Genomic DNA, 9,574 nt, shown 5'->3' with positions numbered 1-9,574 from the left:
TTCACAACTATCCCGAAATAGCGTTTATTATTGCCTGGAAACACGATACACAACAGTTTTCTTCGAAACAGGTCAATACAAGATGCTAGAATGTATTAAAATTGTATTGAATGGTTTGCAGTGGACTTATATATATTTTTTTATAATATAGTTTATTTTGTTGATTTCGTTTTTTGGCTAACTGCATAATAGTTGGAAGATTACTTAAAACCACTGCTCTTAAGTATAATTAACAATTAAACAAAAATAACGATGCTTTCCACGTTTCTTGAAAATATTTCAAAAAGGTAAAAGGGTATCACTATTGCAATGCTTTTTTGCCTGGGTTAATTTTTATGTTATAAACCAAGCTGTTACGACTTAAAATTGGCAAACATTCACAATTATAATTTTGCCCGCTGACTTGACCTTTTCTGGTCTCCAGAACAGATACACAGAGAGCAGAGTTTTTCAGACAGGACAAGGCTGTAATGAACACTAAAGAGAATTTGGGAAAATAAGAAAATCATTAACAGAGGGTATCAAGTGCACACACATTCCCATTCACTTCCTAAATAGAAACTCCAGACAGAACGTTTATATTTTTCTTTTAATCAACAGTCACACTTGATAAACAAATCAAATAAATAAGAATGTGGCATGAAATGGATGTCATCTTTATCAAAGACGCATCTCCAGGATAAATCAACAAACCACCACCTCCATGCCCATGTGGTCGATCTGTAGCAAATTATTTTATTTACAAAGTATGTCTAGGTGACTTCAGAACAAGCCGTCTCTCCAGCTGTCCCGATCTCTCCTCTGACGCTTGCGGGCTAACTCCGGGAAGAAGCCGCTGTTGTAGGGCCGGTCCCTCTCCTCCACCTCCTTCTCTCGCTCCTTCTCTTTCCCTCCGTTCTTCTGATCCAGCAGAGCTTTGGCTCTCCTCTTCTCCTCCGCCTCCCTCTGCAATCGCTCCGCTCGCAAGCGTTCGATAGAGCTGGGACAGAAAGGGATGTTAGCGTTAAACACGTTTCTGTTGAAGAATCGACATTTACATTTGAGCCTGATGTACTGGCAGGTAGTCAAACGACACACTGGATTATAGCGTCCAAATCTGTTAAGATTGTTGTTGTTTGTTTTTTTTATAACCATGGTTTCTCACCTCTCTCCACCGCTTATCTTCTCCAGTCTGTCCCTTCTCTCTTTCCTTTTGTGTTCTTTTCTACCCTGTTTTGCCAAAGCTTTCTTCATGTCTTTTAAAGGATCCAAGAGGTCTTTCAGCCTCTTGTCTCTCTTCTCTTTCTCCTCCTCGCTTAAGGGTTGTTTCTTCCCCTTGTCCTTTTCATTCTTCTCTTTCGCGACCTTCTTGACCTCTTCTTTTTCCTGGCCAGTCTTCATGTACCACGGTGTCACCTCCGTCCCCGGTTGTGGACCCAGAGAGACCAGCAGACCGATGGCTCTTTCCTGACGCTCCTAAACGCAGAGGAGGAAGAGATTGGCAAAAGTTGACCCTCCTCGGGTTGTTCCATAAGGGATGGTCAGGTTGGAATATTGGATAGCACCAAATGATGCAGCATATAGATGCTAAATGTTATAATATTAACATACAGAAAACATTGTGCATATTGAGTATGAAGACACAATGACACAGCAAGCTGTGTGTGTGAAAGGACATATTTCAACAGAGATAAAAAAAAAAGTTAAGACGATCTAAGAAACAGAAGCAGGGCTGTCACCGTTTCATCCTTCTTGTCTTTAAGATAGTCCTCGTTTCCTTTCTTCTCTGCCGAATCCTCGAGAGGAAACAGATTTAGGTGCTCGATCACTTCTCTTCCGGCATCGGATTTTTCTCCCTGATCTTTCCATCCATCTGTCTGTTGAAGAGAAGCTCGAGACTTCTGTCTGAGAAACTGAGTCCGTGCCTGCAAGGGAAAGAAAGAGCAACGACAAATCCGTAAAAGCCACGTTTTTAACTTTCAAATATGAAGATTTAGCACACAAATAGTTGATTGACAGTATCACCGTTTGAATTCAAACTCTTAAATTATCTTCCTATTCATTAACAAATATATTCAGTCTATATATATATATATAGAGAGAGAGAGAAATTGACAGACAATAGCATATTACAATCAAACATTGACATGAGTAGGTTGCTGGCAGTTTACAATCTTTGCTATAGGCCTACATTTTCGAGGCTGACCAACGTTGATATGGTTGTTTACCTCCTGCTCTGCACGCTCCACTCGTCTTTGGACCTCGCGTTCCTCTTCTGCAGCTTGCGCCTCGTCCTTCCGAACGCGCGCGATGTTATCTTTGTTTCGTACATGCCAGCTCTTTTTTGGGAGGATGTTCATTTTTCAAAAAGATAGGATGTTATAGATTGCTGCGTGAACACACGCGTACCTTGCAAGCTAGTTCTCTTGCCAGGAATACCTCACGCTAGTCAGCTTGTTATTTAGCTAGCCCGATGCTAGCTTGGTTCAGTACATCCAATTCCCTTATTCAATTCTTATCGCAAAGCTGTTCATACCGCAGATGTCCAACAAGGTTGTTAAGTAGTGAAGTACCGAGGTTCCCTCCAACCGAATACGTCGGAGAAAACAAGAAATACATGACAAGCTAGACAGACTTAACTCTGAAAAACCACCAGCTATTGCTGTTGGGTGAAGACAGAGCCATAGAAAAAGATGAGACAAGCCTCAATCACATTTCCGGTTGATTTCTTCCAAATATTTCGAAATAAAGTTCACGAGACAAATGGTGATTTTAATTATTTGAACGTAATGCGTTAAACGTGTTTATACCCAAATAGTAGGAAAATACATACAATACAGTTAAATAAACATGATTAAGATAATAAAATACTCAAGTTATGGCACATTTCAGTCTGCTCTTATTCTGAAGGCATACTCGCAATAGCGGAAATGTTGTCGACGTTTGTTTCTATGACCACTGAGCAAATCAGAAAAACTTGAAGCAGTGTTTCAGTCCAAGAAGTCTGCTCAACAATTTTATAAATAAAGCACCAGGGGGAGCAATACATAATTATTTTTTTATTAAGAGGTTTCTAGGTAAAAAAGAAAGAAAAAAGACATACAATAATATACTTTGCATCAAAAATAAATTCCATCAAAGTGGTGACATGATCGGGACACACGTAAAATGTAATTGGCGAGGTTGAAATGGAATGTGGCCATTTAGAAGTTTAGTTTTTGTTCCATGTTGCATCAGCGCCATAGACATCCGTTCTACCTCTTTGAACCCCCATTTTCAAACTCAATTCCTCAATCTGCTTGACGAGGAACTGCTTGTCACGCCCTTCCTAATAGCCAAAAAAGAAAAGTTTAAATCTCACCTTCATTATTTAGAAAATGTCATGCAATCTAGTCTAACGAATTATCTTTCACAAGATGTGAAATTAAAGCTGTATAAACTCACCAGTTTAAGCTGTGCCCTTAGAAGAGCAACACTCTTCCCGTAAACGGAGGCCAGGGCTGCCACATAGCACAGTGCCACACTGTCAAGGGGACACAAGTTGTGTTTAGGTAGCTGTATAGTTAGACTGCAAATTATACAATGACAATCGGTGGTGGTGGGGGGGGTCAACTTCTTTTCCAGGGCGATATATAAATGTATCAACGCCCCCCCGACCTGTTGTTTTGACCTCTTTTGATGAGTTCCAAGTCTTAATTAGGTTACCCCCCCCAACCCCCTGTAATTTAGAACCTTGCGTATAGTGTTCTGTATACATTAAAGGGAACAGGCATGTCCCTCAAACCCCACTGATATAGTTACACGTTACTAGCGTCCAACACTACAGATCACTCACCAAAAGAAGATAAAGAATGGGACGGAGAAGGCCTGGGAGCCTATATAGTAGAGGAAGTCTCTTGTGGTTAGAGAAAGTGTTTCAAAGGTGTTGGGGATGATAATCCACATGGTGGAGAGAGAACGGAAAGGTCCGCAGCTCCATGATGGATGGATCCTGAGGAAAACACACAACACCAAAAGCTTGGAATGAAAACGTGTTGAATGAAAAAAACAGATATGACCACAAATGGGGAGGAGAGACTGCAATCTTTTCATGGGGTCCAAAATCATTTGCGGGGCCCCTGGCTATACCATATATTTGGGGGGTTAGATGGCTGAGCGGTTAGGGAGTCGGGCTATTAATCAGAAGGTTGTTGGTTCGATTCCCGGCCGTGCCAAATGACGTTGTGTCCTCGGGCAAGGCACTTCACCCTACTTGCCTCGGGGAGACTGCCCTTGTACTGTAAGGATGCTGATGAAGCCAACATGAACCACAGTGAAGCTTAAGCCTAGTGTATACTTATGTCGCCGACACTTTTAAAATGGTCTCTGATGAAAAAAGTCTCGCTCAGGCTGCTGCATTTATACTTCGGCAAACAGTCGTCTGTGCTCAAGGTTCGCGTGACGTAAACAGAATAATTTTTTACATCAGCGCCAGTAGAAATTACTCCTGGTACGCAACACTTCCAAGCGGCAGTTAGAAATGTCGACCGTGACGTCATTTCTGTCGGCGACCTTTTCAAGTGTCTGCAACCTAAGTATAAATTGGGCGTAAGTCTGACACTCACTTAGCCAGACTGTAGATCATGGCCACCAGTGCCAGGCTCCAACCGAACAGCAGCACCACCAGGAAGAAGAAGGTGGAGGTGGTGGAGCGGAAGGTCTTCACGGCGGGTCGGCAGTTCTGGAACAGAGTGATCTGGAGAAAGGAAAGATAGAAAACAAGGTCGGTACTAGTGCAGACGCCTATGTTGTAAATTCTCGCAGTAGATTAGGGAGCCTGACCTTCTTGCAGTAGAAGAGGATAACAAACTTGAGGGTGTTGATAAGGGGCAACAAGGGGCAAAACAGGGCCCCGGTCCACACTACTGTTTGGCCGTAGACCAAACCCAGCACATTGGTAGGAACCAGAAACTCCTGCCTTCCTACCCATTGGGTCAGCTTACAGGAACATTGGTCCACCACCATCCTGTCAGGAAGCCAGGAAGAATTAACCGATGCAGAGTAGGACAACCAATGAGACCCAGGCCGAATCCCAATACTCCCCCTTACCCCTTACCCTTACCCCTAGCCCTTAGTTTACCCCTAGCCCTTAGTTTACCCCGAGCCCTTGGCCCTCGAAACTGAGGGGTAAGGGCTACATATCCCTAAGAAATGGGACGCCAACTAGTGTTGTTGCCTGGTAAACGGATGAGAATTGGTTAATAGTTTACTTTGAGTCCTACCTTCGAGGAAACTCCACCAAGACGAGAACAGCTATGGTGGTGAGGAAGTCAAAGATGGCCAGTTTGTACATTTCCTGTCCCACTCGCGTCTCCCAGCACTGCCTCAGCAAGACACACAGACACACAGACAGTGACAATGAAAGATAAGACTCTTCTGCTCAGGGTCAGTGTACGTGGCTGCATGCTCATGGTTGGGGGAAGAGAGTCTTTACCGGATAATCCTTATGGTTGTACTGGCACAGTCCGCATAACTCTTTCTGTGCATAGCAGGTGATCTGATTCCACAGAGTGAAGAGGAGTACGCCCAGACTGACCAAACGCAGAAACACAGACCTGACACCAGCAGGACAGGACACAAACTCGTCATTTTAAATGGAACAATCGACTTGTACCTGTCCCCTTGATGCCCACATGCACAGAGATACCTGAGCAGAGCCACTATGATGGTGGTGCTGGGGGAGTATTGTTCCAGGAGGGCGATCTGGTCACAGAGGAAAGGCACTAGGAAGTTTCCTGCGGTCATGACTATGGAGGGAAGGTATTCCCAGAACAAGCCCTGGATCCCTGACACCCCTGTTTGCCTCTGGGGAAGAGTCCAGAACAAAAACACTCAACCACCAAACACATGACTCAAACCCCATTTTAAACTCGCTCTCTCTTGGCTGAACTAAACAGTGGCCGAATTTGGGGTAAATGCTCAACTACCTTTGACCGCTACACAAGCTAGAAGAGGGACTACAGGGAGAAAAATGTATTTCTAATGGTCCCTTCTCGACGGACCTGGCTAAATGCAGTGGCCTCTGCGATGGCGGTGAAGGCTGCACCGATGAGGCCCAGGCAGATCAGGCTCAGAAGGGTGCGAAGGGTGTACAGCCAAACGATTTGACCTAACGTCAGAGAGGCTGCCTTCTTCATTCTCCTCTCCTCCTCCAGGTCCACCTGACACAGAGAGAGAAGAGGGAGGGGAGGGGAGGGGGAGGAGAGGGAGGAGAGGGAGGGAGGGGAGGGAGGGGAGGGAGGGGAGGGAGGGGAGGGAGGAGAGGGAGGGGAGGGAAGTGAGGGAGGGGAGGGAGGGGAGGGAGGGGAGGGAGGAGAGGGAGGGGAGGGAAGGGAGGGAGGGGAGGAAGGGGAGGGAGGGGAGGGATAAGAGAGAGAGTAACCCAATTTAAATCTCCTCTCTGTAGCTGTGGAAGGATTTTGTGGTCATTCTCATTCCCAGTGCATTGTCATCAACATCGTTAGTGTCAAACGAGGCCGACCTGAAACTGATACCGGATGTTGTTCTGCTTCAGTCTGGTGGCCCGGTCTCCCTGGCAACCATAGTCCCAGCCGGTGAACACCAGCTTGCTGTAACTGCCGGCGGCACCCCCGACCGTTGCCACGGCGACGCGAGCCGCGCTCCCCATGCTGTGTGCGACCAATCACGTCAAAGAGACACCGGTCAGATCACTAAGCCATGAAGTCAGGTCAGGGTGTTTGCACAACAGCGGTCCCAATAGCCAATTAAAATCCACCAGAGGTCTCGTTCACCCATACGCTCGTGTCTATGTTGTAGAACCCACCGTGCAATGATGCAGATGAAGCAAAAAGCAAAATAGAAGACAGCGGTGAGGATGTAGGCCAGGGGGATGTTGTAGGTGAAGCCACTGCTCTCAGCCACTGTGTTGTCATAGAAACCATAGAACAGGTAGGAGTACTCCATGAAACCCTGAGAGCAAAGGGAGGGAACAGGGGGTCAGAGGTCAGGGTGCACACTGAGCAGGAGAGGCATGTCTCATACAGGAGTCAGAGAGTCTAAAGTAGAGATCCTGATTCTGCTGCTCGTCTCTGCTCACTGTGGCGGCCTGGGGGTCGAATTCAGCCCAGGCCCTTTACCTCTCTCTCTCTCCCCACATTACCTGTCCTCTCCCAACACACTATCTCCCACACTACGGTTAGGGAGTCGGGCTATTAATCGGAAGGTTGCCGGTTCGATTCCTGGCCGTGCAAAAGGACGTTGTGTCCTTGGGCAAGGTATTTCACCCTACTTGCCTCGGGGAGAATGTCCATGTACTCACTACAAGTCGCTCTGGATAAAAGCGTTGGCTAAATGGGGACTGAGTTTGAAGTTACTCACAGTTCCAGACAGTAAGTCCAGGAAGTAATTGTAGAACACCAACAAGCCTTGAGGATTAGGGTCATAGGTCAAACACTCCTTGGGACCTGGGAGACACAGGGACAGACACAAACAGTTCTTACGCCGACTTTTCAAAATCAATATGAAGCGATCCTCTCACATACTGTGACTACAGTTGTGTATCCAAGTGTGACTTGCAAGGACAAGTTTGATGGCTTCACATCAGCCTTGACCAAGGTGCTACTATGACATACAAAGTTTGAGGCAAATCTCAGAACCCACAACTTTGAACATTCTCTCTTTATTCAACAAGACCCACAACCTCTAGCTGTTGCTAGGATACTGTTACAGGGGAGCAAGTGAGAAGGAAGTGTTTGGTATTGCAGCCTGACACAGTTGGTGTTGTGGAATTAATGAGAGTATAGACTTGACTTGTATAGCACAAATAGGACATGACTAAGATGGCGTGGACCATAACCAATTGTTGAAAACCAGGGTCAACAAGTCGACCTGTTATTTTCACAGAGGGAAATATGAATGGAGCATCAGTTTGAACGACCAGATATTACACATTATTAGCTGTTATAACCAGTGACGTTTTTACCAGTGTTGTTGAAGGTGCCGTTGCCGATGGTTCTAAACACGATGCTGGGCACGAGGACAAAGCCACCAATCAGCAGGAAGGAGAAGAAGTTAAGAATCACAAGGAACCGCAGGAACAAGAAGTAGGACTGGACACCCCCGCCAAAGTTACCTGCAGAGGGTTCATGAAAGATCAGAGTTCCCTTTGACAACTTACACACACATATTTGAGAAGATCTTTTTAAGTCAGATACACTAAAACGTAGCTAGAAGCCTAGAAGCAAATGGAATCTGTGTGAGTTTATTCTTTGTGTATGTGAACTTAAATGTCTTTAACCTCCTATCTTCTGCAGAGCTTTCCGCCACAGAGCTATATAGGCCAGGGCTCCGGAGGCATTCTCTCTAAGCCTGTTCAGGGACCGGCCCTTGCTACGCTTCCATGACTCCCAGCTCGTCACCACGGGTACCCGCATTTGCTGCACCTCCCTGCGATGGACAGAGATAGAGCAGGTTATCTCAACTCTCTGTGTCACACCCTCCAGACATCAGGGAGACGAGACCACCACATCAAAATCACAAAACGACCAACTACCCTTGTCCCTCTTTTGTGTGAGCATAAACAAGTAATGAGGCTCAGTTCTTTAAGGTTTCCAACTGAGGACTGTGGAAGACAGAAAAACAGTTGATTGAGAAATACTGGCACTGCTTTCAAGATAGACGTTCTAACGTGCAGGCAGGGCCACGATGCTGTCAATGACAACAAGCCCAAAATGCCCCCTTACCGTACGGCTCTCTTTAGGGCCAAGGGGAGGGGCAGGGCCCTGAGATCCTGGTGAGACTCCGACTCTCCCCCCTCCTCCCCCTCCTCGGGGTGGGATCCCCAGTTGAACTGGGGCTCATTCTGATTGGATGCACTGGAGAAAGCCCTCCTTAACCTCAGAGATTGCTGGGCACCAGGGTAACCGTTGCCTGGGAAAGAGACCATGACAACAATAACAGGAAGTATTTAAACGATATGTGGCTTTAGGTGTTAGGCATTTTCGTAATTAGGTACATTTGGTGTTATATTATAACAAAGCAAGGCCTCCGATACAGTTACCCTGCATTAAACAGTACATAAGAGGGTAGCCTTGGATATCAAGAAACAATAAAAGAACAAACACACACAACTGTTTTAGAAAGAACCACACCTCTTTACAGCAACACAACTTACCAGCCACAGTGGACACCTGTCTCTCTAACTCCATATATCAGACGGGATTTCACCAGTTTTCTATGAACTCAGAAAAAATCACTGCTGTCGTCTTGGTCTCAAAGACAAGCAGAACACCAGTACATGTCTGGTAATGGCCAGAACTCTCCTGGGAAGGCAACAGAGCTGATGTTCAACAAGGAAATGTTACCTGTTCGGGAACCCGTATTCATTTTCCCTCTGTCCCTGGACTTTGCTTTCTATGCCAACGCCATCAGTGCTGCTATAGTACTTCCTTGAAAGTTTAACCCATTAACCTCTGTTAGGTGGGTCTCGTCCATGCCAGTACCTTTTGTTCTGTTATGTGAGTGTGTGTCTTATTGAGTTGGTCAACATTGTATTTAACAAGACAATACTTTCTTCCTTTGCGTTTATGTTTTTACT

General features: G+C 45.7%; 2 protein-coding genes across 2 annotated transcripts; both read right to left on the bottom strand.

Moving 5' to 3' along the window:
- Nucleotides 1–570: 570 nt before the first annotated feature.
- leng1 (leukocyte receptor cluster (LRC) member 1) lies at nt 571–2,672 on the bottom strand. Its single transcript, XM_084671197.1, has 4 exons — nt 2,208–2,672; nt 1,719–1,904; nt 1,145–1,455; nt 571–979 (listed from the first exon to the last, which is right to left on the bottom strand). Exons 1-4 carry the CDS (start codon nt 2,337–2,339, stop codon nt 763–765), a joined length of 846 nt encoding a protein of 281 aa, XP_084527323.1. The 5' UTR covers nt 2,340–2,672; the 3' UTR covers nt 571–762.
- Nucleotides 2,673–3,025: 353 nt separating this feature from the next.
- Nucleotides 3,026–9,462, bottom strand: tmc4 (transmembrane channel-like 4). Its single transcript, XM_084671194.1, has 16 exons — nt 9,152–9,462; nt 8,721–8,907; nt 8,276–8,424; nt 7,961–8,110; nt 7,357–7,442; nt 6,803–6,948; nt 6,500–6,647; nt 6,021–6,179; nt 5,666–5,823; nt 5,453–5,573; nt 5,241–5,338; nt 4,801–4,984; nt 4,584–4,714; nt 3,815–3,970; nt 3,424–3,502; nt 3,026–3,307 (listed from the first exon to the last, which is right to left on the bottom strand). The coding sequence occupies exons 1-16, from the start codon at nt 9,183–9,185 to the stop codon at nt 3,191–3,193; spliced, it is 2,103 nt and encodes a 700-aa protein (XP_084527320.1). The 5' UTR covers nt 9,186–9,462; the 3' UTR covers nt 3,026–3,190.
- Between the last annotated feature and the right edge of the window lie 112 nt (nt 9,463–9,574).

This window comes from Hypomesus nipponensis, chromosome 2, assembly GCF_054491055.1.
Source record: "Hypomesus nipponensis isolate SF chromosome 2, ASM5449105v1, whole genome shotgun sequence".
NCBI lineage: Eukaryota > Metazoa > Chordata > Actinopteri > Osmeriformes > Osmeridae > Hypomesus > Hypomesus nipponensis.
This window is presented reverse-complemented; position numbering and strand designations above follow the sequence as displayed.

What these genes read in the sequence shown, in the direction of transcription:
- leng1 (XM_084671197.1), bottom strand. Translation starts at nt 2,339, where the DNA reads ATGAACATCCTCCCAAAAAAGAGCTGGCATGTACGAAACAAAGATAAC. An exon ending in AAGACAAGAAGGATGAAACG is followed by an intron (nt 1,456 to 1,718) that starts GTGACAGCCCTG and finishes CTCTGCGTTTAG; the next exon opens with GAGCGTCAGGAAAGAGCCAT. An exon ending in AAGATAAGCGGTGGAGAGAG is followed by an intron (nt 980 to 1,144) that starts GTGAGAAACCAT and finishes TTTCTGTCCCAG; the next exon opens with CTCTATCGAACGCTTGCGAG.
- tmc4 (XM_084671194.1), bottom strand. Translation starts at nt 9,185, where the DNA reads ATGGAGTTAGAGAGACAGGTGTCCACTGTGGCTG. An exon ending in ATGATCTACAGTCTGGCTAA is followed by an intron (nt 3,971 to 4,583) that starts GTGAGTGTCAGA and finishes TGTTTTCCTCAG; the next exon opens with GATCCATCCATCATGGAGCT. An exon ending in CCATTCTTTATCTTCTTTTG is followed by an intron (nt 3,503 to 3,814) that starts GTGAGTGATCTG and finishes TCCCCTTGACAG; the next exon opens with TGTGGCACTGTGCTATGTGG.